Source organism: Callithrix jacchus, chromosome 17, assembly GCF_049354715.1.
Source record: "Callithrix jacchus isolate 240 chromosome 17, calJac240_pri, whole genome shotgun sequence".
In the NCBI taxonomy this organism is placed as follows: domain Eukaryota; kingdom Metazoa; phylum Chordata; class Mammalia; order Primates; family Cebidae; genus Callithrix; species Callithrix jacchus.
Genome location: NC_133518.1, coordinates 78,043,713 through 78,069,522, shown reverse-complemented (window position 1 = coordinate 78,069,522; position 25,810 = coordinate 78,043,713). Strand labels below are relative to the sequence as shown.

Sequence of the window (25,810 nt, the reverse complement as noted above, 5' to 3'; positions counted from 1 at the left end):
CTGATGTCCAAGTTTACCTCCAGGATCTAACCCAGGGTTCTCCACCTCACCACTATTGACATTTTGGGTTAATCTTTGTTGTAGGGAGCTGCTATGGTTTGAATGTCACCCAAAGTTCATGTGTTAGAAACTTAATCCCCAATGCAATAGTATTGGAAGGTGAGAATTTAGGTCTTGAGGGCTTCACCCTTTTGAATGGATTAACATTGTCATCATAGGAGTAGGTTCATTTTTGCAAGAGTGGGTTTGTTATAAAAGTGAGTTTGGGCTTCTCTTGCTCTCTCTCATGCTTGCTTCCTTACCCTTCTGCCTTCTGCCATGGGATGACATAGCAAGAAGGCCCTTGCCAGATGCAGGCCCTTTGACCTTAGACTTCCCAGTTTCTAGAGCTATAGGAAATAGTTTTTCTTTATAAATCACCCCGTCTGTATTATTCTGTTATAGCAACACAAAGTGGACTAAGATAGGCTGTCCTGTGCATTGTAGGGTGTATAGCAGTAACCCTGTTTTGTGCCCACTAGATGCCAGGGTAGCACACCCTTGGTTGTTACAATAAAAAATATCTCCAGACTTTGTCAGATACTCTCTGGGGGGCAAATCACACTGTACCTCCCTTTGACAACTGCTGGTCTTAGTTGGGCGACCACTTGAGTGGAGGCGGGCACTGGGAAATCCTGTGGTCAGGACAACCTGCCAGGAGGGGAGAGCAGTGTAACTGGAAGGAAGGCTTGAATCCTGGCCGTCCAGTCCCATGACTTCTTTCCCTATCCCTACTCACTCCTAGTCTCCCTTTACCAAAAAATTGCACACATACGATTTTTATTTTCATAAATGACTTTTACTTTATCATTTCTCTTGACAGTAATTCTTGGCAATGTGCATATAACATGAAGGGAAGCATAACTTTCAGAAGTCATCAAAGGTATTATCCTGTTGTCCTCATTTTCTTAAACCATTAAAATATTTTCATTTATAAAAATTAATCTAAATATAAATATTGACACTAAAGATCAAAATCACTTGATGACAAAATAATTCTTCTGGAACTATAACATATGCTTATGGTTTTTAATAGTAAATTAAATCTTTGCACTTATTTGGCACAAGGAAACCTTTATAAAAGTTCAGATGCCACACAGCAGGCTGCTTATTCTTCTTTTTTGTTCTTTTTGTTTGCAAGGCTTACACAGCACACATTTTTGTCAAAGAAAACTGAATATTTTTAACACTGTAACACAACAATAGTTGCTTTTCATGCCTCTTAAAGAAAACGTTCTATTTGGAAGTCAGATCTTTTTTGTTGTGTTTTTAAAATTTGTTTTTGTTTGTTTTGCTTTGAATCACACCAACAGAACAAAAAGCCGAAGATTTACTTATTTCAAAGGAGTCACTTCTGTTAGATGACACATAACACAGCATCAGCAAGGAGTATTATTGGAAGATAACGTAGACCCTGTCAGCAGTGGGTCAGAGCGCACGAATCAGCAGCAAAGCAGATCTGGAAATGCACATAGCGACAAAGTAACGCAGAGGCTGCAAACAACACAGAGTTAGGTTTTGTGATGCATTCCAATAATAATTAGCGTAAAGGTGTGGCTTTGGCAAATGAATCTCTCTGGCCCTCAGTTATGAAATCTGAACGGCGGGAACACCTGTTGAATAACATTGCCGTCAGGATTAAACGAGAACATCGCCTCCTTCGGAGCAGGCACTGAACACACCTCCATCGTAACTATTCTCTCGCCTCCTTTACCTTCTTCCTGAGGTTCAGAGTATATCAGGAACAAACATAAAAGAAGGTTGTTAGAGCCCAGTTGAGTGAAAGCCCAGTTCCATTTGCCTTTATAAATGGCTCTCAATAGTCATGCATTTGATACGGGCTCAAAAAAAAACCACAGAAATGGAGTGAGAGTCAACTCGTGTGTCCATTAAATGCACAGTCGGTTGTTCAATTTTTTATATCTATGAATTTTCTAAGGCTATTCCTTAATCATTTTTTATTTTACGGTCATTTTGCTACTTTGCTGAATATTTACTGGGAAATAAATTTTGGAGGACAAAAATGTTCTCGTGGTTTTTCTCTGCAGTGATTCATCTACCTGAACTCCGTTTAGATGTGATCCCTGCTAACCCACATCATGCCGATTCTGACAGTGCTCTACAGTTGGGCCAGTGGTGTCTTTCTCAAGCCCCTTTCTCCTTCAGGGTGGGGAAACTGTCAATAAGCCCATGGAAGAACCCTAAATTCTTAATGAGACATTGTTTCAGAGAGACCTGGGCATGGCATGGCTGAGTCAGAACTTCTCATCCTGTGGCTTGTGATTGCAAAGCAATGGGAATGACTGGCACTGCGGTAGGCTAAGAGCTTAGCAGGAAGGAGGTGGCCGAAGGAAGACCTGCAGACTTGACGGTTGAGCAATCCCAAAATTAGACCGTCCCTAGTGCTCACCGCAGGGACTCACTTTTCCCTTAGGATTTGCAAGATGAAGATGCTTATGAGAGATTAATAAGCATTAATGATGCATTAAATGATAATTCCCACCTTCCTCCCTCTACCCTCTCCAACAGTTTTCCTTTGGACAAACTGTTGACATGGAATACTAGCTGAATCAAAGGGCTTAAAAAAAGATCTTAAAGTCAACACATAGTCGCAAAGCAAACAGGAAAATATGGAGCTCTGCTGTTGGAAGCCAGTGTCTTGGTTTTCTGTCTTGGATTCCCCTGGGAGCCTAAGGCAGAGAGTGGGCAAGACCGCAATGCTGAAGTCTGAGACGGCTTTCTGGGTGAGGTATCAGGACAGCCCTGTGCAGTGGTGCACTGTGGCCTCCCCAGGCCTTCTCCTCAGGTGGAAATCCATACAGTACTCGATGGCTGTTGGGTCAAGGCACTGTCGTGTACGGCCGGAGGCAGTGGGTCACTGGCAGTGGAGTTCCATGGCATCAGTACATCACAGCTGACTCCAGAGCAGGCTCCTGGGGTGAGACATTGAACACACTCTTATCAGCCACTTGGGAAGAGTGAGAAGAAGCAATGAAAAATAATGTTTACTGCTTTTTATACTGAAAGCTATTCATGCTTATTGACCAGTTAGCTATTTTGCAACATTTAAAAACTAATGCCATTTTTAAATGCATACTTCTTAATCCACCTGAAATTAACTCTGGTATTTGGAATAAGGTAATTATCAAATATGCCTTCTTTCCCACTACCATCCCAGTGTCCAGTATCCCAAGCACAGTGTTCATGTTCGTTTGATAATCATATCCTCTCTACTAGTTTCTAAATCTTTTACAAAGATAATAGAACACATTCTCATATGTGCCTGTATCTACTTCTGGGCTATTTTATTTCATTAGTGGTCAGTTTCATTTCAGCTTTTGTTTTAAAATCTGGGAGGAAAATCTCTAATTTTGTAAAACGCTTTTGTTTATTCTTTCTGATTTATTATTATATGAACTTTGATTCAAGGAAAATTTTAGAGTTTTTTAATGAGAATTAATTAAGCTACAAATTAATTTGGAAAGAAATGACTTTTCTTATTGAACTGTTGATGTGATTTATTAAAATCCACTTATGCCTAGTGTTCCATTATTGGAACACTAAGCATGTGGAGTTATTTATGTCCTACTGCTCAAGGTCATCATCAAAGTCTGATATTTTACTCATGCCAAAATTCAAAAAACTGCAACCTCCAGCATAAAAGGGGTAAATTGACATAAAAATATTTAAGGTATCCTTGCATTCCCACAAAATCTACCTGTTATTTATTTACTCATTCATTCTTAGAGACAGGGTTTCATTCTATTGCTCAGGTTGGAGTACAGTGGTGCGATCATAGCTGACTGCAACCTCAAACTCCTCGGCTCAAGGGATCCTCCCCTTACCTCTCCAGTAGCTGGGACTACAGGCACATGCCACCATGACTGGCTAATTTTTTATTTTTTGTAAAGACAGGTCTCTCTATGTTGCTTAGGCTGGTCTTGAACTCGTGGCCTCAAGTGATCCACCCACCTTGTTCTCCCAAAGTGCTGAAATTATAGGTGTGAGCCACCTCGCTTAGCCTACTGTAATTTGTTATTGAATTCACTGCTCTTTAACTGGCTAATACTTTATTTCACATTCTTCATCTCTGAAGTACAACTGGTATAACAATTTTCGTGTGTCTGTGCATGCCTGTGTGTGATGGGCACAGAACATTTATACATACTTACCAGCCATGGATCAGGCTTTCATGATTGGGGTTATGACAGCTTCACAATGTGAATCTTTTCGTTTTCAATTTTTTGATGACCTGGATGATTTTTTTTTTTTTTGAGACGGAGTTTTGCTCTTGTTACCCAGGCTGGAGTGCAGTGGTGCAATCTCGGCTCACCGCAACCTCCGCCTCCTGGGTTCAAGCAATTATCCTGCCTCAGCCTCCCGAGTAGCTGGGATTACAGGCACACGCCACCATGCCCAGCTAATTTTTGTATTTTTAGTAGAGACGTGGTTTCACCTTGTTGACCAGGATGGTCTCAATCTCTTGACCTCGTGATCCACCCGCCTTGGCCTCCAAAGTGCTGGGATTATAGGCGTGAGCCACCGTGCCTGGCCTGACCTGGACTATTTTATATGGTATGGGAATTAACTGTTCTTTAAAAATTTATCAGCAAAATCATTTGGCCACAGAATCTTTCTGAAAGATTTTTAAATTTCTTTTTATTTTTTAAGTTTTTGCTATTTTTCTGATTTGATTCTGATTTGACTAGTATTGATTCTAAATTTATGAGAATGGTTTTACATCACACTGTATATTTTTATAAAAGATTGACAGGCTGGGCGCGGTGGCTCACGCCTGTAATCCCAGCACTTTGGAAGGCCGAGGCGGGTAGATCACGAGGTCAAGAGATCGAGACTATCCTGGTCAACATGGTGAAACCCCGTCTCTACTAAAAATACAAAACTTAGCTGGGCATGGTGGTGCGCGCCTGTAATCCCAGCTATTCAGGAGTTTGAGGCAGGAGAATTGCCTGAACCCAGGAGGCGGAGGTTGCGGTGAGCCGAGATCGCACCATTGCACTCCAGCCTGGGTAACAAGAGTGAAACTCCGTCTCAATTAAAAAAAAAAAAAAGGACATCTTTTTATATAATCTTTTGTTTTATTTTCAATTTTTTTCTTCATGTGACTTACAAAACATTTCTATTTCTTCTAAATAACCCCTAGATTTAGATCTAGAGAGATCATTTCTGCAGTTTGTGGTCTTCATGAAATGTTTTTGTGTTTATTTTTGATGTCTGCAATTCAATGTCTAGTTAATTTGTTTTCTTTTCTAACGAGGAATAAAATATTTAATACTATAAATCTGATGCCATGTAGTTTTATACGTATCTTATTTGCTTTTATATACGTAATGTTTTCATTTTGTAAGTGCCCTGTGGAATTTTCTCTCCAATTCAGTAGTTACTTTGAAGTGTGTGTGTCTGTGTGTGTGTGCGTGTGCATGTGTATGTGTATGGACTGTTGGGTATGTGAGTACAAGCGGTTTTCAACTTCTAAGTAGGGTTTCTGTTTTTTAACTTTTGTTCTAATTTTTTACATTGGTCCTGTCCAGCATGGTAGCCACTAGCCACATGTGGCTGTTTACATTCAGATTGACTAAAATTAACTAAAATTTAAAAATCAGTTTCCCCAATGCAGTAGGCACATTTCAAGTGCTCAGTAGCCACATATGGCTGGTGACCACTGTGTTGGTCACTGCAGATATGGACCACTGCCCTCATTACACAGTTACATTAGACGGCACTGCTCGAGATCATGTTTGGCACTGTGATCACAGAAGGCTTACTTCTTGGAATTTATTGAGGTATTCTTTGTGATTTGTGTAAAATCAATTTTTATAAATGGTCCATTGATGCCTGGAAAGAGAGTCAATAATCTATACAGTTAGATAAACATCTTAACAGTTACCCTATTCAGTTCTCTAATTTGTATGTATTTATGGGGCACTTGGGCTGCCAAAGGCTGAGGAGAGTTTTAAAGTCACCAACCATTGCACCATAAACTGTGTTGCTCTGTTATCTGCCAAATCAAGAAAGGCTCATGACTTAGTTTATTTTATCAAAATTAAAATATATTTCCTCCTTGTTTTCTCTCAATGCTTTTTATCTAGAATTCTCCTCTCTTTGAAAGTAATTATTTCTGCCCTATTTTGCTTTCATTTGTTTAGTAAATATTGTTGCTGGGGTGCAGTGGCTCAAGCCTGTAATCCCAGGACTTTGGGAGTCTGAGGCAGCTGGATCACAAGGTCAGGAGATTGAGACCATCCTGGCTAACATGGTGAAACTTTGTCTCTACTAACAATACAAAAAATTAGCCAGGTGTGATAGCACACGCCTGTAGTCCCAGCTACTTGGGAGGCTGAGGCAGGAGAATCACTTGAACCCCAGAGGTGGAGGTTGCAATGAGTCGAGATCACACCACTGCACTCCAGCCTGGGTGACAGAGTGAGACTCCATCTCAAAAAAAAGAAAAGGAAAAAATATTGTCTATTCTTTTGTTTTTAACCTCTCTGTGTTACTTTAAGGTAATTTATTTTTATTAAACTTACTGGGGTGAAAGCCACACAAAATAAACCATTCTAAAGTGAACAACTTGGTGGCATTTAGAATGCTCACAAGGTTGTACAACTACCATCTCTATCTAGTTTCAATGAGCTTCTGTGACTCTGAAGTCAAACCCCTTACTCATTAAGGAGTTTCTTCCCATTCCCCTTTCTCACAACCTCCAGCAGCCATCAATCTATGTCTGTCTCTATGAAAGACAATTTATTTTTAACTTTCTTATTTATAACCAATTCCTTCCCTGACCCTAGTGGTCTGCCCTTTTAGTGTGATAATGCACCTTTTTCCGCTCTGTGAAATAATGGTCAGAAGCAAGGGAATTAGACTTTGCAAGGTCAGGGTTAATGGCCGACCAGTGAAGAGAAGGCAGTGAGGAGAGCTATTGTCACATAGTGCCCAAGAGTAACCTGTAATTAACAAGGATGTGCCCACCATTATGCCACTACCTGGTGCTTTTGTGCTCATGAGACAGGGACAATGATGGGGAGGAAAAGGAAGTGAGGAATGGGTGAAGGCTAAAAGAGAACAGAATGAATTTGTCCTTGCTTCCTTCTAGTCATCTCAGACATGATCTGGCCTCCACGTAACTGGTGTCACGGGACAGCTTAGTTAGATGCTCATTTGTTCTGCAGCAGCATCAAGCACTTGCCAGAATTTTGACATGTATGTTGGTTTTGTGAAAGGACAACAAACCTGAGGGTTCCCAAAATCACTAAGCTAAAGGGAACAGTCAAGCTGGGAACTGGGTCATTCAAACCTGCCTCCCCTTTTGATTCCTAAATAAGATGGCTACAAGATCAAAAGCTACACATGAAAATTCCTAGTGAGCTCCAGGATCTTTACCCTAAGGTGTCTCTGTTAAAATTTCACCATGGCAATGTAAATTGATAGCTTACCTTTACAGGTGCCCCCCTGCCCACCAGACAGAAATGCACATCTGATTGTCCCCCTGCCCCATTTTGTCCATGTTATCTTATATAAAGATACAGATTCTCTGCCTTTTCCCTCTGCCCCATTTGTCTATGTTATTTGATGTTTAAAAAAAAAGGCAGATTCACTGAGCCGGACAAAGGCATGAATGACTATTTCTCTCTACCCCTCTCTTACATGAAAATTGTGTACTTCTCAATATCCTGCCTCTTCCCCTTTAAATTTGGAGCCCTTAAAATCATCTTTGGAGTGAGGCATACACCTGTCTTCTGCAGGTGCATCCTTAACTTCGGCAAATAAACCTTGTAAAATGATTGAAACTTGTCTCATTTTTCTCGACTGACAGTTTTTAAGCAAAAGATCCAACAGATTTCTCTTAATAATTTCTAGAGTTCATGCAAATTATTTGCTTTCTCTTCCTTTGCTACATTAGGAGTACAGGAACACAGTGCTAATGGCTAATGAGAAATTTAAGGAAGAGTGAATATGGATTGAAAACAGAATAAAAACTCCTACACCTCAACCAGACCTTAATCTCCTATTTACATATTTTTACTTCTCTGATATTAAACCTGCTTTCTACGAGGAGCTGGAGAGACAGTTGAGCAAACCCACATATTAAAGAGATAATACCAGGCAGGACATTAGTTTTAGAACCCTGTCCTTACTGCCAAAGGAACAGTTAATAGCGGCTACACCACTCGGACGTCCTGATCCAACATCGAGGTTGTAAACCCTGTTGTGGATACGGACTCTGGAATAGGACTGTGCTGTTATCACTAGGGTAACTTATTCCACTGATCAAATTATTGGGCCAGCATATATTAACTTGCTTAGACTAGTGTGGTCTTAGTTTAGGTTGTTTGGAGATTGAATTATGCTCCAAGGTCACCGGACCAAAATTTTTAATGCAGGGATAACAGGCTAGAGCCTGTATGCTTGAGTTTTCATTTGCATGCATAAATTAAAGCTCCATAGGGTCTTCTTGTCTTATTTACATCCACCTGTTCTCGGACAGGTCCATTTCACCGATTAAAAGTAAGAGACAGCTGAACGCTCGTGTGGCTATTCACACAAGTCCCTGTTTAGGGAACAAGTGATGATGCTACCTTTGCACAGTTAGGATACTGCGGGCCATTGAGCACGTCACTGAGCAGTCAGTGCTTCTAATACCGGCAATGCTAGAGGTGGTGTTTTTGGTAAACAGGTGGGGTATGATTTGCTGAGTTCCTTTTACTTGTAGTAATCTCTCCTTAGAGAACACCTGTGTTAGGTTGACAGTGTAAATAATAGGGTGCTTATTATATCATTTATTAATATTAAGCTGTGAACTGTCAGTGGGTTACTTGGATCTGATGTGAGCTTATGCAATGAAGAATGTCTTCATGTTACTTATATGGACACTGTTGCTTCTATTAGGTAATAGATTAGTCCAATGTGATGTTAGGAGTTCAGTAGAGTGATTAGAATTTAAGATGTTAGATGTTGAACTGAAACACGTTTTTAATTGGTAGGTGCTTTTGGGCCAACTATGGAAGTAATATTTTTTACTCTCTGTAGGAAGGTTGTTCCCTAGGGTCTAAAGAGCTGTCCGTCTTTAGACTAACAGTTAAACTTACAGGGAGATTAAGTAATTCTGTGGGTAAATTTAAAGTCGAACTAAGATTCTGTCTTGGACACCAGCTATCACCAGGCTCAGTAGGCTTGTCACTGCTACCCATGAATCTTCCCACTATTTTGCCACACAGGAGAGTGTGCTCTTTCAGCTGTTCTTGGGTGGCTCGTCTGCTTTCAGGGGACTTGGCTATAGTTCTCTGTGTAAAGTTATTTCTAGTTAATAGATTATGCAGAAGGTATAAGGGCTTGTCTTTGCTTTTTAGTGCTCGACACAGTTCCTTCATCTTTCCCTTACGGTACTATGTCTATTGTGCCAGGGTAAAATTTTCTATCGCCTGTACTTTTGTTTAAGGTAATGGTTTGTTTAAGATAGTTTGATAATATTTTCAGTGAGATTTGGGGCTGGAGTTGGCTCCAAGTGATCAGGTCATGATGAAATCTTCTGTGTATAGGCGAGATGCTTTGGGTTAAGTTACACTTTGGTTTGTCCAAGTGCACTTTCCAGTACGCTTATCACGTTACGACTTCTCTCTATACATGTGTAGAAAGTTATTAGTAATAGTGATTTTTAGTGCACCATTTGAGGAGGGTGACGGGCGCGGTGTGCATGCTTCATAGCCTTATTCAACCAAGCACTCTGCTCTTGGTTTACTGCTAAATCCAACCCCCAGTCAAATCCAACAGACCATAAGACCATCGAGGAAGTATACTTTTTGGGGTTCTGATGGGGGAGCTACAGAAGGAAAGGCTGCAGAATGGAGGTACCCTCAACAATGAAGGGGATGAACATGAAGACAGAGATGACATTTACCATCAGATCCTTGGTGGTGATTTTCCTTTCTTTAGTCCTGTTTTTTGAGGAGCCTTGGAGAATGTAGTTGCGGTTAAATGTTTTAATGGTGGTCACTGAAGATGTCTCATTTTTTTCAGCTAAAAGGAAATAAATGGGAAAAAAAATGTTACCCAGAAGATGGACGGACCAATTGTTAAGGGAAAAACAAGGTGGGCAGATTCCTCAGACTTTGGTTCCAGACTTGCCATCTTGTTCCTGAGCTGTGTTTGACTATGGGACCTTTTTGCTTTGTGTTTATTTTTATGATGGACAAATCAGTTAGGGACATTGTTGAAAGCTTTCTGGGAAACATCAGCTCGGAGACAACCCAGGACAGTTCAAAAATACTTCTGTGCAGTCCTGAAATAGAAAAGGTTCTAAAACTTGCAATTTTTTACAACATTGGGGCCAAAATAGTCTGATTTCAGAACCTGGCCTGAACTGACACGAGGCCATTTATTGTCCCTGTCCATCTCACAGAGTGCAAATGTTCTTATGCTCTGCTGTAGGATATTCATGTGTTTGATTTTCAGATGCTGCCCAGATGCCACGGGGGTGTTAAGACATATAAAGCACAGGTAGTGTATTACCTTTCTAATGCCCAAGAAATTAGGAAGCACATATGGACCCAAGGGTTTCAAATGAAGGATTGTGGATCTGTGATAAATTTTAACTGCACACAGTTTTGTAGTTCACAAACGTTCAGGAAATGTTTGTTAAGTGACCAATGCAGAACCAAGGCTCAAATGCACATCTTTGGACTTTTGCTCCTGTAATTTGAAAATCTAAATTCCTAGTTTGGCATCATCCTTGTGTGGCCTCTGAGCCCAGGGCATTGGTTGAGAAGTGCCCATGAGATAAAGGTGATGTGACCGGCATTGCTGGAATCCTTTCCGGGTTGGGCACTGTGGCAGATACTATTGGTGTTCTGTTCACTTCTCCCTGACAGTCAGCATTCTAGCACATTCCAGCAGATCCTACTGCAAGTACTGCCACTCTGTCTTGGTTCATGCATGGGGCAGGTAAGAAGTACCAGGGAGTTACTGCCCCCAGAAGTAACTCTCAGCCAGAGATGGATGGGAGTTCAAGAACAAATACCCCATCTCCCCGCCCTTTGGGCAGAAAACTCAAAGGTGCAGCCAACATTGTCTCCCAGAGGTCACCAGGAGGACTTAGCCTTATTTGCCCAAAGAAGTAACCTCTAATTCAAGTAGCCTGTATTGATTGAGTTAATTTCTTTCTGTGAATCCCTTCTCTTCTTCTCTACCAGCGTTCCCTGGAATCACCTCCTAAACCAGCTACTTTTGCTCCTATCCTTGTCCCAGGGTTTACTTCTAGCGGGGGACCCAAGTTATGATAGACAAGAGCAATTCTGTGTGAGAACCCTCCGTTAGATCTAATTCTCAAACTCGGGTCTCTCAGTTACCCAAAGTAAATGATCCAGCCTTAATTCTTCGGTAGCGTTTTGGTTTTAATTTAGCATACCTGCCACCGGTGGAGCAGGCAGTTTCCTCCTTTGCTGCCTGGATGTGTCTATGGTTTGTACCTACAAACAGAACACAGTGAGCAATATACCTTTGTAGAGCGAAAGATAATTTATCGTCTAAGTTTTCCAAGCCATGTAACACTGCAACAGAGGGAGAAAGGGACAAACACACCTGGGTCCTCTGCTTCTGATTCCGTCTTCTTGTGAGGCTCACACATGGTGCTATGTTTAATCCTGCAATGGTCAGGGCTGAAATCCGGCTCTCAATGTCGGAAATCTTAAAGCAACAGAAAGATAGGATTGGCAGGGAGAAAATACAGAAGGGAAAATATTTGTTAAAAGTGTTAGGAATTTATAAAGACAAATCTGCTTTGATGTATGCTCATTCATTCATTCAACTTCTACCAAGCACTTCTCTATCAAGTGTGTAGCAAGAAAACAAAACACAGGTCTTTCTTTATAAGTTTATAGTTTGTTAGCTCTAGAGCATGTCAACAACCCTGTCAGGGTATGCCTAGGGATAAATGAAAGCCTGGGGGCACAATGGGGGACCCTGGCCCAGGGCCACGTGGCTCAGCATAGGGGTGAGGAGCAGTCAGGGAAGTGAGAGAAGGTAACATTTGAAGGATAAGTTATGATTTACATGTCCTGCTTCCTTCTTTTGTAACTTCATGAATCCAAAACCACAGCACCAGGTTTTAGAAGGGAGGCCTAGCAGCCCCTGGTTCAAGTCCGTCTCCTCCGTTAAGATGCTAGCCAGCCCTGAGAAACTGTCTTCCCTCTCTGGGCATCATTTTCCTAATTTACAACATGGGAAGGTCAAGAGAGAGCTCAGATTTCCTTTCAGCAGAGTCTGAATGCAGAAATAGAAAGTAAGGACCCACTTAATGCCCAGAGAAAACCCTAGTCCTCCCCTGTCCCCATGGATAAAGATACTGTCCCTGCTCTTAGAAAAGGTAATCATGATGTGCCAGGCACCATGCTACATGTTTTAAATACATAAGCTCATTCATGTCTCAAAATAATTCTATGAAGTAAGTACCATTATCTTGGCTTCACAGATAAAGGAACTGTGGCTCAAAGGGATAAGTGATACACCCATCATCTCACAGCCAATCTGGGCAGTGCATGGAATTCATGTCAGTGGCCATGCTCCTGTCACATTGCCATAGTCTCAGAGGATGTGCCAAGGCCTAGCATGGGGAACACTGGAAAAGGCAGGGAAAGGCTAGCAAAGCCAAGGGAAGAGGTCAAGATTCTACTGAGATGGTACATTCTTATGTTGCTAGGGCATCAAACGATAACCTTATGCTAGACCCCAGCCAATGTGTGTGCTCCATGCATGAAGTCTCCACTGCCTCCCAGCCCTCCACAATTCTGTGCTACTCAAGACAAATTGGAATTCTGCTGTCATTTATTGAGGGTTTCTTTGAACAAAGTCTACTGAGGTAAGAGGTATAGGAGGTGCACAGAAAGACTGAAGGGTCAGCATATTTGGGAGATGCTTCCCCTACCCCTGAGGGGTGGCAGTCATGCTCAGAAAAGGAGAGGTGGGTGAAGGCCAAGTCTGTGGCAGCTGGTAAGAGAACACAAGCTACTCAGTAGCCGGCCCCACAAGTGCCATTTGAGCCCTGCCCTTCCCGGCCCCCAGATGCCTTTCTGTTCTGAATCTTCACATTTCACATTAAGAACTATATTCTGTGGTTTATGAACCGATAAACTGCACAAGCCTCTGAGAAAAGTTACAGGCTAAGCTTTTATCAGTCTTTAGCAACTGGTGTGGATTAGATGCTCACATTCTTCCCTAGAAGCAGTTTTGATGGAGGGCCTTGCTCAGAGGGCCCCGGGAGAGACAAGGTCAATGGGAGAGCAAGCTGCTGACCTCTTCATTTGTGGACTATCAGGTTCTGGAATAAGAAAGGCTGAATTTTTCAAGTTTCAGTCCATAGGACAAAGGACAAAAAAGCAGGAGACTACTGAGGGCTGATTTTGCCCGTATCTTGTCTCTCTATGATTATGTCCCACTTCAGTGATGTCACTATATAATTATGTCCCACTTCTAGAACTGCATGTCCAAGGAGCCATACTTTGCTAGAAGGGGATGACCAATTCAGCTCTGAGTTTCCTGGGAGCCAAAGCCAACAGCTCCATGTCCACAAGATTAGAGACCAGGTACTCAGAAGAGCAGCCTCTCCTGACACTAAGAGTTAAGAGAGGCTTTCTCCAGGAATTCTCCTAGACACACCCTTGCATGATGCAGTGGACAGCATCCTTAGCCTGCTTCCCAAGGGCTGGTCTGCAGTCCCTTTCTGGGCAACAGCACTCTGTCTCAGAGGTAAACTCTAAATTGACAGCATCCTTAGAATCTGTTATAGCCCAAGAACACAATTTAGCATGTACCCTCCTCAATGGGGACCCTCCTACCATCCTGCAAGGACTCCTCTGTGACATTAGACTTTGCATGAGAACAGATAACAGGGAGTTGGGAGGCTTCACTCCCTGGCACCGGTTAGCCAGGTGGGGAGAATTTCCGCATTCCTGGAAGTGCAGTTGAGATAACCTGCAAAGCTGAGAGCAGGGTCACCAGCCTCCCATGCAAATTAAGGACACCTAGGCCAGTGCATGTATGCCTGAGGGGAGGACCAGCACATTTCCCGGGAAACTGCACAGCACAGACTGGTTAGGAATGTGGGCTGTTTGGTGCGGTGGCTCACACCTATAATCCCAGCAGTTTCCGAGGCCGAGGCTAGTGGATCACTTGACGTCAGGAGTTTGAGACCAGCCTGGCCAATATGGTGAAACCTCGTCTCTACTAAAAACACAAAAGTTAGCGGGCATGGTGGTGCGCGCCTGTAATCCCAGCTACTTGGGAGGCTGAGGCAGGAAAATTGCTTGAATCAGGGAGGTGGAGGTTGTAGTGAGCTGAGATTGCACCATTTCACTCCAGCCTGGGCAACAGAGACTCCATCTCAAAAAAGAAAAATCACGCGCTATGAGGTCACAAAATCTGGGTTAAAATCCAGGTTTTATCACTTTCTAGATATTTGACCTTGGGCAAATTTCGTCAGATATAAAAGGAGAATGGTAGCAGCAGCTTCCTTACAGGGTTGCTGAAAAAAATAAATACAATAACGTGGTAAAGCATGAGGATAAATACCTGGTACAAAATAACGCTCGCAGAGCATTGGGAATTACTGATAACGTTATTGTAATATTTAAAAATGAATGATAAATTAATAGGCACATTTAAGCACAGAGAAAATGGACATTTGGAACTCCAGAGTTTTCTGCCCATAAAACATGGCTCCAATAATTTAAGTCTAGAAAAATGTGGAAGGAGGAATAACTAGTTATCCAATAAAATCCTCCCAAACACCCATAAATATTACTTCCTGCAGTCATTCAAGAAGTATTTGCTCTGCAGTGTAACAGAAAATAAGTGATTTGATTCTACTTCATATAACTTTGACAATACATTAAGTCGGGTGAAATTTACGGGAAATAATTTCTCTTGAGAGAACTGCTGCTCAGCCATTCTTACTGATAGTAGTCATTGGAGCCAGCTGTCTGCTGGGCTTATTTCTAGTTCACAGCATTAGCCCATCCAGAGTGGGAACTGTGCCCTTTCATTCTCTAGAGTGGTTAGTGATGTCAGGAGTTGTATTTTTGACTCAATAAAGTGAAAATATTTACTTTTAAAATAAGTATCGCCTAAGATTGTCATCTTCCCTGTGAAACAAAAATAAAATCTCGGGACCCCCCAAGACAGAGAAGTTAAGTTTGGAAGCTGAGTCACAAACGTACCCCCCATCCCCCGCAAAAATAAGAAAAAACCCTGCCTTTCCTTTTGTTCCTAAACTGATAGCTACAGGTAGAAGGCCACATGTCTTCACAGGGGGCCTCTGTCACCCTGACAATGTAAATTAACAGCTTATTTTCATGCATACAGGACAAGAGGAAACTAGAAATTGTCCCTCATCCACCTGAAAATGAGTGGGTATTTGACTGCTTCCTCTACTCTCTTTTACTTTTACTTTGTCTTATGCAAAGCGCAGATTTACTGAGTGCAAGATGAATATGTAATTGACCATTCCCTTTACCCCTCCTTTTCATGTGCAACCTACAGATTCACAAGAATGTGACCAAACTCTCCCTCTTTCCCTCCACCCCTTTCCACTCCTCCCCAATGTTCCCCTTTAAATATTGAAACCCTCAAAATCCTGTTAGGAAAAAGTATGAGCCACAGATCATACTGTGGTTTCTCTTTTTTTCCGTGTGCATCCTCAATCTTGGTGGGGGGGGGAAACGCTCTAAAATGACTACGACTCACTTCAGTCATTTTCTTTGATTTATGTCTCTATTCAGATATGGTTTCTGTTGACCACAATTCTCCCGGTGATTCAGTTTTAAGATGCAGGAGCTATAGAAATATCAGCAAACCAGGGGTCTATACTGAACTGAAGCTGCAGAGACCAGTGTCTCTCAAACTTGAGTAACACATGGATCCCTTTTAAAGAAAAAAAGGGTCATGGGTCCTGAGAATATATCTGCAGACCCCAGTTTGAAAATCAGTGGCTTAATCCATGGTCAGTTTTGATTTACAGAGTCAAAGGTTAAGGGACTATCAATGAAAACTTCAAACAGCCATCTTCACAAAGTTATGGAGACTATATCAATCAGTTCTAAATAGCTGTGTCTAAATCCTGCCTGCTCCTCACGAAAAATACTGTCCTGAGAAATCTATATACTTCCAACTTCCTTCATTTATCCACCCTGTTTTTATTGTGCGCAAGCTGTGCCAGGTATTGTGCTAGGCACTGGAGTCACATGTTAAGCCACACAGCTACAGTTCTGTTCTCACAGAGCTTTCAGTCTATACTGGGGAATATTGGCACTAAGTGATCAACAGTGTGATAAGGGTCAGAAAAGGATGGCCTTGAAGTGGAATGGAAACCTGTATAGTAGAGAGACCTATGTATGGGTCAGGAAATTTCTCAAAGAGGAAACTGGCATAAGGCTTTAAAGGGCAGTCTAATATATATTATCGATGCTTTAATTTGAGGCAGAAGAGGACTATACTTTTCAAAGGAGAATTTGGTAGAATCCATCTGGAAGGACCATATCCATGCAAGCATGGTGGAGATGATGAGAGCTGGCAGATAAAATGGCTTTAAAGTGATTCTTGTGGAACATGGGGCTCCCTCTTTCACCCTGCAGGACCCCATGTGGGCAAAGAGGAGAGTTCTCACCTGGAGTTCAGCATGGTGAACCTGGGCTGCAGCTGTGGCCACCTGGTCCTCCAGATCTGCCAGATGGGTCTCCTCAGTGCCACTGTGGATGGAGCGGGCGGCATCTTCCAGCTCAGTCAGCTGACTCTCCAGTCCATACACAGTGCCTGCTGCCAGGTACACCTGTAGAGAGAGTGCTGCATTTGAGTTCATGTCTGCAGACCTGGGACTGGTTGGAGTCCCTTGAGGAGATGCTGGCAATTCAGGAGAGTGAGAGAGAACTAGGCTAACATTGCAGAGGGAATGTTATTTTTATAACATTTATAAACATTTTTCACACTTACATGGTAGTGTGAGGTTTTGAAACCCCCCACTGTCAACCACACCTTCCCTCCCCCACCAACTTTCCAGTAAGGAAAAGCATTTTAAAGTGGCTTTTGTTCAAATAGTACAAAATACATGACATCAGCTGTGCAAACTGTATATTGGTCCAGTGACTAAAAAAATGACTATCAAGAAAAAACAAAGAGAAAAACTCATGATGGAGTTTTGCCTATAAGACTTTTGGTTGGCACTTAGTAATTGAGAAAAAAATTCAGAAAACATGAAAGGGGGGAAGTAATTTAAAATGATTACATCCCCATCAAGCTACCAATGACCTTCTTCACAGATCTGGAAAAAAATACCTTAAACTTCATAGGGAACCAAAAGAGAGCCCGCATAGCCAAGTCAATTCTAAGCAAAAAGAACAAAGCTGCGGGCATCACACTACCTGACTTCAAACTACACTATAAGGCTACAGTAATCAAAACAGCATGGTACTGGTACCAAAACAGAGATATAGACCAATGGAACAGAACAGAACAGGGCTCAGAGGCAATGCCACACATCTACACCATCTGATCTTTGACAAACCTCACAAAAGCAAGCAATGGGGAAAGGATTCCCTGTTTAATAAATGGTGTTGGGAAAACTGGTTAGCCATGTGCAGAAAGCAGAAACTGGACCCCTTCCTGACATCTTACACTAAAATTAACTCCAGATTGATTAAAGACTTAAACATAAGACCTAACACCATAAAAACCCTAGAAAAAAACCTAAGTAAAATCATTCAGGACATAGGCATAAGCAAGGACTTCATGACTAAAACACCCAAAGCATTGGCAACAAAAGCCAAAATAGACAAATGGGATCTAAACAACCATTAGAGTGAACCGGCAACCAACAGAATGGGAAAAAATTTTTGCAATCTACCCATCTGACAAAGGGCTAATATCCAGAATCTGTAAAGAACAGATTTATAAGAAAAAAACAAACAAATCCATTCAAAAGTGGGCAAAAGGGCTGGGCGCAGTGGCTCACGCCTGTAATCCCAGCACTTTGGGAGGCCGAGGCGGGTGGATCACAAGGTCAAGAGATTGAGACCATCCAGGTCAACATGGTGAAACCCCGTCTCTACTAAAAATACAAAAAATTAGCTGGGCATGGTGGCACGTGCCTGTAATCCCAGCTACTCAGGAGGCTGAGGCAGGAGAATTGCCTGATCCCAGGAGGCGGAGGTTGCGGTGAGCCGAGATTGTGCCATTGCACTCCAGCCTGGGTAACAAGAGCGAAACTCCGTCTCAAAAAAAAAAAAAAAAAAAAAAAGTGGGCAAAGGATATGAACAGACACTTTTCAAAAGAAGACATACATGAGGCCAACCAACATATGAAAAAATGCTCATCATCACTGGTCATTAGAGAAATGCAAATCAAAACTACATTGAGATGCCATCTCACACCAGTTAGAATGGCAATCATTAAAAAATCTGGAGACAACAGATGCTGGAGAGGATGTGGAGAAAAAGGAACACTTTTACACTGCTGGTGGGAGTGTAAATTAGTTCAACCATTGTGGAAGACAGTGTGGTGATTCCTCAAGGACCTAGAAATAGAAATTCCATTTGACCCAGCAATCCCATTACTGGGTATATATCCCGAGGATTATAAATCGTTCTGTTTTAAGGACACAAGCACACAAATGTTCATTGCAGCACTGTTTACAATAGCAAAGACCTAGAACCAGCCCAAATGCCCATCGATGATAGACTGGACAGGAAAAATGTGGCACATATACACGATGGAATACTATGCAGCCATAAAAAATGAGAGTTCGTGTCCTTTGTAGGGATGTGGATGAAGCTGGAAACCATCATTCTCAGCAAACTGACACAAGAACAGAAAATCAAACACTGCATGTTCTCACTCATAGGCAGGTATTGAACAATGAGAACACATGGACACAGGGAGGGGAGCATCACACACTGAGGTCTGTAGGGGGGAACTAGGGGAGGGACAACAGGGGTGGGGAGTTGGGGAGGGATAACATGGGGAGAAATGGCAGATATAGGTGATGGGGAGGAAGGCAGTTTTCTTTCCATGTATGTACCTATGCAACAATCCTGCATGTTCTTCACATGTACCCTAAACCTAAAACGCAATAAAATATATATAAAAAAATAAATTAAATAATTACAAATTTTGAGTGAATTCTCTCTGATTAATTGGTTTCTGCATGCTTGAACAAGATTAGGGGAATTAAAATAAATCTGAAATTCACAGTAGAAAAATACTTAAATTCTTAGAAAATAGTGTGATATTAAGAGAAGCATGTCAAGTCTATTTATCTGTCAGTTAGGACAGTTTTTTTGAGAGCCATTAAAAATAAGAGAGCAAGCCCAAAAGGGAAAGAAATTTAAGAAAAAGAAACATTTTGGGCTGATAAGTTTATAAGGTTATTCCCATAGAAGTGAGCAAGGTAAAATCCTTGAGATAATTCAGACTAAGGGATGTGGACCAGGGTGAATGAAACAAATGCCCGCTCACCCTAATCAGTAATGTCATGACGCAACCAACAACACACGGAATCAGATGTATCTAAAGAAGGAATGACTTAAAGAGAGGTTCTTGAGGTTTAATCAATGTATAGGAAATCCGAAACACATAATCACAGCAATTTAGAGTTGATTTGAATGAAACACATGGCCAAGACTTTAATAGTTTCTTTCTTTGTTTTTTTTTTTTTTTAAGACAGGATTTCACCATGTTGGACAAGCTGGTTTCAAACTCCTGACCTCAGGTGATCCACCTGCCTTGGCCTCCCAAAGTGCTGGGATTACAGGCATGAGCCCCCGAGCCCAGCCAACAGTTTCTTTAACTTGAGTTAAAAATATAGCAGAGCTAAAGACAAGTCAAGAAAGTCAAGAGCTTAGGTACACAAGTCATGTGCTTTTTTTTTTTTTTTTCCCCACTTAGTGATGCTGTGCTGGTGAGGGAAAGAAGCCTGAGGATGTTTCCACTCTGTCAATTCCCTGGCATGATTAACTCAACTGTTTTAAAACTGGCAATTTCACAAAACATTCTAAGGTGGAACAAAGACAGGTACAGGTCTGATGAAAGCAAATTTGACTGTGCACCATCACCAGGCATAATTACCCGGGCTGTGGGAGCTTTCCGCAGTAACTGGTACAGAAGATGTCTGACTCACCAGTCATACAGGGGCCATGAATCAAGTATCTGTTGGGAATTGCCAAACTTCAGTTGATCTTTTGTTTTCTATTCCTTTATCAGATGTTGAACATGTAATTCTGTTTCATACAGAGAAATTGTTTCTAAGAGCTCTTCACAATTTAATCATAGCCATTTATTTTTGTTTTTAAGGCAAGAAAGGGTTCTTTATTGTCATATGAAATAAATGATGAATATTTCAAAGGTATTTGAGTGAAGAAATTATTCAAACATGTGTCTCCAAATTTCTGAAGTTGTAAAACTTCCCTTCAGAGGGAAAAAAGAAAAAAAAAAACTGGGGGGGGGGTGGCGGAAGGAGGAGAGAGAGAGAGAGAGAGAGAGAGAGAGAGATAGGAGGAGCCAGAGCAGTTTGAAGTTTATTATACTTTTTAAATACTTTTCCTTATCTACACCAAAAAAGTCAACTTTATATAAGCTAATTTAAAATATAAATCTACAGTTTTCCCAGTGAAACAAATTTTGGAGTGATTTAAATGAAATGAAATAATTAAACATGGCAATGGTTAAACATAACTTGACATAACTAAGGTCTTAGATTAGAACCTTGATTGTAGCAGAAACATGCAAGACTCAATGTCATCACACCCTGGGATGTGTATCAACTTGATTGCTGTTTACATCTGCAACATGTTCATTTGCTAATGCTCCTTTTTTTTCTTCCAAGAGAAAGCAAGATGAAAAAACTGCAAGCCCTCAGCAGGGCCAGAATATTCATCTTTCACTCTGTGTTCGCTAAAAGCCTACTTTCCTGGCACCAGGAGGAAGGAGAGGTTCAGTGGTTTGGCACTGATACTGGCTAAACAGGAATTTACAGCCAAAGCGATAGTGCCTGAAGGACTGGAGGAGGGTGATGATGATGATGGTGGGAATGATGGTGATGATGGCAGCATTAGGTTATCGAGCCAGTGGCTGAGCCAAGGGCTTTAGGTTGACTTATTTATGTTCATAGCAAGCCTTGAGGTACATACTATTATCATCATCACGTTCAAGACGAGAATATGTTATGCTCTAGGAAGGTTTAGTGACCTTCTGAGGTCTCACAACTGGGGACTGGTGGGGCCTGTAAGTGATCTCAGGAGGGCTGAAGCCAGTTTCCTTGCCTTTATCCTCCTTGCCCCATGATGCTATGATATTCTCGGTTGGAATGTTGTAACAGTTTGCATTTCAGATTTGAACACAGAGGTACTAGAGTTACTATGGTAATAGATGGATATGATATTGGCTCTGTTGCTGGCTTGAAGTAACCAAAGGCAACATGCTCTACGATGAAAATGGTATTCTAGCTTTATAAAGCATAAACCGTTTGAAAAATGTTCACTTGGACTTGCTTGGCAAGTGAATGTCCATTTTTGGTGAGAACGATGGTTACCATGTCTGAGTCATCTATGACCACTTCGAACTCTAGTCATTTCTTTAATGAAACACCTATTTGTGATTAAACTCTCTAGAACAAAGAACATTAAACAGATTTCTTTACTGCAGTTCTTCTGAGAGGCTTTAAGGTGCTAATATGTATCTCAATTTTCCTAAAAAGAGAATGCAAGTTTCCCAGACTTAGCTGACCTTAGAGCATGCTGTTGGATTTGGCTTTCCATGAAATATGCTTTAGGGGACTAATGTATTTCTTTCTTTGCTCTCCGAGGACAGAGAACCACCTGAGTAACCATGACCATCTCCAGAAGTTCTAGTGTCACATCCTCTTTAGTGCTGTGAGGATTGCAGGAGAGCTTTGAGAAAGGACCAACATCTGCTGCATGGACCTGGGTTCAGTGGCAGAGCTCGGCTCCCTGCAGTGCAGGTCTGCTGTGTCTGCTGCCGCTGGTTGTATACTCCATGGGCAATATGGGGCAGAGCTAACAGGGAAGTTGGGTTTGCCCTGCACTCCCTCTGTGGCTGGGGATTATGGGTTACTCCAAGTTGCCTCTATCATTTAGCAAAGATGAGAATAAGGCAGGTTCTCTGATGGTGGTGGTGGAGAGAGGCAGCTGACTCATTCCCCGCTCTAGCCCCCGACCCCATTTACAACCCTGCATACATCCTCAAGGCGGCAGTCCTGCTATTCACAGCACGGGTCTGAGAATGCTCCTGTTAGTCGTTCTCTGCTGACCTTCTGGGTTCATGTTCTATCCTTCTTTGTCCCGCCCTGTTCCCTGCGAGGCTGACCTATTTGGAATTCATCGCCAGGACTTCCTGGCTGGCTGGGATGGGTTTGGCCAGTGGAGATACCAGAAGTAGATCAAGTAAGTATTAGAGAGAAGCGTGTTTCTTTCCCACTCCCACTCTCACTCTGTGGGCATCGGGGTTCTGGTTGCAGCTGCAGCCCTGTGGTTTTAGCTCCCTCTAGGGGCTGTTTTCCGGGCTTCCTCTCTCCCTAGGCTCTGGTTACACTATCTAGGGCTGGTAGCAGCTTCCTTCTATTGCTAGTATTCCACCTCAGCATCCCTTAACCTTGCCTACACCTGAGTTAACAGCCCCTTCATGAAACGCTCCTCTTCCAGCCAGACCCCAGCAGGTATAGCGGAGCTCTTCACAGCAAGAGTTTAAAATACCTAGAGACCCAGGCATTCAGCCCAAGGAACTGAGCCCCCACTGCGTACTGCTGTGGAGGCTGGGATTAGCTCCAGGTTGTTCCTGCCTTTAGGGGAGACAAGAGCTGATTTCACAGCACTAATGCCAGATAGCAGGTGAGCCGTGTCAAAGCTGAGAGAGGAAGGGAATTCTCAAATACCCATGCCCTCTGCTAATTAAGGGAGTTAACAAGGCAGTTTATAAAAACAAGAGATTGGATATGTAAATGTGATGTTTCTTTATCTTATGTAGCTCTGGAACCTTCAGAAGTATTTTTAATTTTTTTCCTTTTTTCCCATTTTGCTCAGGACCTATTGTGCCCCTCAAGGAAAGAGAGGCCACAGTAAGACCGATCCGAGGTCCTGGGGAGACCCTTTCTCTCCCTCCCTGTTACAAAAGCAACACCAGTGAAGCCTAGTGAAACTGGCAGAGCTGGGAGTCTTCAGAAGTATTTTTAAAAGTGAACATCCTCAACCAAATGTTATTTTTTCCCCCCGAGTCCTGTCCTGCGGTAACCAACGTTCAGGAGGCGAGAACGGTGTCACCGTTGCTATTTCTAACAGTCCCTAGGTTCCCCAGCACAAAGAAGAACAGCGGAGGAGTGCAGGACTGCTCTTTATTCTGCAGACCAACAAAAGCCACGATTTAATGAGATCAGCTGCACCCAGAGGACAGTTTAAGAACCGCCCTGGCTTCTCCGCTGAATTCCATCCGGGAGCAGCAGAGAGAGGCAACGCGCCCATGGCTCTGTGATCTGTTGAATTAAAGAGACGAAGAGTCATCCCTTCCCTGACTCAAAAGCCCAAAGAATTCAAAAGAATATGGATGGAGTTTCTTCTGAGGTGAAATTTAAAAAGCTGAAGGCTGGGGGAAGGGAAGGAAAAGGGACAAGGCAGTTAACTCTTTGGGAACAGGAGAAGCATGAGGGGTGCAGGACAGGGGAACAATCACCTATGGACTGGGCTTTCTAGCCACTGCCCCTCTGGGGCTTCTGACATCTTCAGTCTGTGAGTAAGTGGATGTATTTTAAATTGAAACTGTCAATGAACCCAAGGGAAAAAAAAACACACATAACTTACAATTAAAGGATCTTACAAGATGAAAACTCCAATAAGGCCATTGCATTCTTTTCAATACGCTCCTTGGAGGTAAAAATAAAAGGGCAGGGTATTTTTGTTTTAAGCATGCCATGAGAACTGGCCATTGTCATTTATACCAGATATTTCACACACTGCTTTTGATACCATACTTTGTAAAAAATACATTCGTTTGCTAGTGAACCATGTCTTTAGATTAACCTTTTCAATTCAGCATGTCCAGGATCAGGGCCATCTCAGGACTCAGCTGTGTTAGAGACACATTTAAAGAACAGAGACGCTGCACGTGAGAAGTCAAGCAGTTCTTTTAAAAACTGATGTCATTCCTCTGGCGTAGGCATACATCAGCTAATCATTCACCGAGTGCCTCCTGTGTGTCAGGCTCTGGGTGGTGGCCGGGGCTAGGCTACAGACATAAAAGGTGGTAAACCCTGTTTTGCCGGAATTTATATATCTCGTTCCCAGTCTGGGGCTGATTTTGCTCTGCCCCAAACTCCTAACATTTGACAGTGTCTGGAGACATTTTGACCGTCACACTGGGAGGATGCTGCTACTGGCAGCTAGTGGGTAGAGACCAGGGGTGCTGCTAAGTATCCTAGTGTGCACAGGTCAGCCCCCACACAAAGGATTCTAATCCAAATGTTAATAGTGCCAGCCTAACGGGAGATGGATGAGGGAACAGAAAAGATGCAAACTATGAAAAGTGATTAGACAGATACATGCATAGGCTTTATGGAAGCCCCAAGAGAGAGTATCTTCAACTTTTAACGTGAAACAAGCATTAGTGCATATATATGTAAATTTATTCATAGAGATAGGATCTCACCATGTTGACCAGGCTGGTCTCGAACTCCTGGCCTCAAGCAATCCTCCTCCCTTCTTGGTCTCCCAAAGTGCTGGGATTACAGGCATGAGCCATCACACCTAGCCTGCATTTTAAAAATTTTTATTTGTTATTGTTGTTTCAACTTTTATCAAAAAGTACTTCAGGTTGGGCACAATGGCTCTTGTCTGTAATCCCAGTACTGGGGGAGGCCAAGGCAGGAGGATCACTTGACAGGGCAGGAGTTCTAGACCAACTGGGGCAACAGAGCAAGACCTCATCTCTACTTAAAAAAATCCTGTAATAACAATTCCTGATTTCTGGGAGCAGCATTCATTAGAGCAATATTGGAAAATTCTTATCGGCTATTTCCTGAAATACTCAACAGTGTCATGAATATTTACCTGTAAGAATTTATCACATATTGTTTTTTCTTCATCACAAATGAGAAGGACTGAAAAATCCATTACTAGCAAATATACCTGTTATGCCAAACCAAACAGGCAATTCCTCAAGGGGCAGTGAGAGCTTTCCTGAACTGCAGAGTCAGCAGTCACACACACCCTCCTGCAGGCCACCTAGACTCCTACTTGACAGCCAAGAACTTTTTATTCTCTTTGAAAGGAAGGGGGAATTACAAAATCCTTTAACCTAAACATAGTCATAGTTTGCTAAACAATGAGGATATATTATGAGAAATGCATAATTGCGTGAACATCACAGAGTGTACTTATGCAAACCTAGATGGTGTAGCCTACTTCACACCTAGCCTGTTGCTCCTAGGCTACAGCACGTTACTGTACTGAATACTGTAGGCAACTGTAACACCATGGTAATTATTTGTATATCTAAACATAGAAAAGGTACAGTAGAAATCCGGCATTATAATCTTATGGGACCATCACTGTTATATATGTGATTTGCCATTGACCAAAACCTTACTATGCAGCACATGACTATAATTATACTGGCAAATACCTTTTGCAAGTACAAACTGAACGGACTTGAATCTGAAGAAAGGTAAATGTAAGCACTGTCTGCTCCTCCCTCCCCCACGCACAC

At 42.2% G+C, this 25,810-nt stretch overlaps 1 protein-coding gene, 1 long non-coding RNA gene and 1 other non-coding gene across 16 annotated transcripts in view; 1 reads left to right on the top strand and 2 right to left on the bottom strand.

The window, feature by feature from the left end:
- Nucleotides 1-816: 816 nt before the first annotated feature.
- Nucleotides 817-25,810, bottom strand: part of MYRIP (myosin VIIA and Rab interacting protein) — a 468,404-nt gene continuing 443,410 nt past the window's right edge. For all 12 annotated transcript variants that reach the window (XM_078354711.1, XM_002759753.6, XM_078354712.1 and 9 more), the window contains 5 exons: nucleotides 16,715-16,876; nucleotides 11,638-11,742; nucleotides 11,465-11,525; nucleotides 9,959-10,077; nucleotides 817-2,972 (listed from right to left, as the gene is read on the bottom strand). In XM_078354711.1, coding sequence (XP_078210837.1) covers nucleotides 2,940-2,972; nucleotides 9,959-10,077; nucleotides 11,465-11,525; nucleotides 11,638-11,742; nucleotides 16,715-16,876 — 480 coding nt within the window. In that variant the 3' untranslated portion in view covers nucleotides 817-2,939. The remainder of the gene's footprint in view (nucleotides 2,973-9,958; nucleotides 10,078-11,464; nucleotides 11,526-11,637; nucleotides 11,743-16,714; nucleotides 16,877-25,810) is intronic.
- On the top strand, nucleotides 12,768-24,624 carry LOC144579975 (uncharacterized). 3 transcript variants are annotated; one of them, XR_013528768.1, is made up of 3 exons: nucleotides 12,768-12,913; nucleotides 21,908-22,500; nucleotides 23,137-24,624. It is a non-coding gene; the product is annotated as an uncharacterized LOC144579975 (long non-coding RNA). The 3 variants fall into 3 exon arrangements; XR_013528769.1 differs by having other exon boundaries at nucleotides 21,903-22,500; XR_013528770.1 differs by lacking the exon at nucleotides 12,768-12,913 and having other exon boundaries at nucleotides 19,140-22,058; nucleotides 22,418-22,500; nucleotides 23,392-24,624.
- LOC118149056 (small nucleolar RNA SNORA64/SNORA10 family) lies at nucleotides 23,138-23,270 on the bottom strand. The gene has a single exon (XR_004736222.3). It is a non-coding gene; the product is annotated as a small nucleolar RNA SNORA64/SNORA10 family (small nucleolar RNA).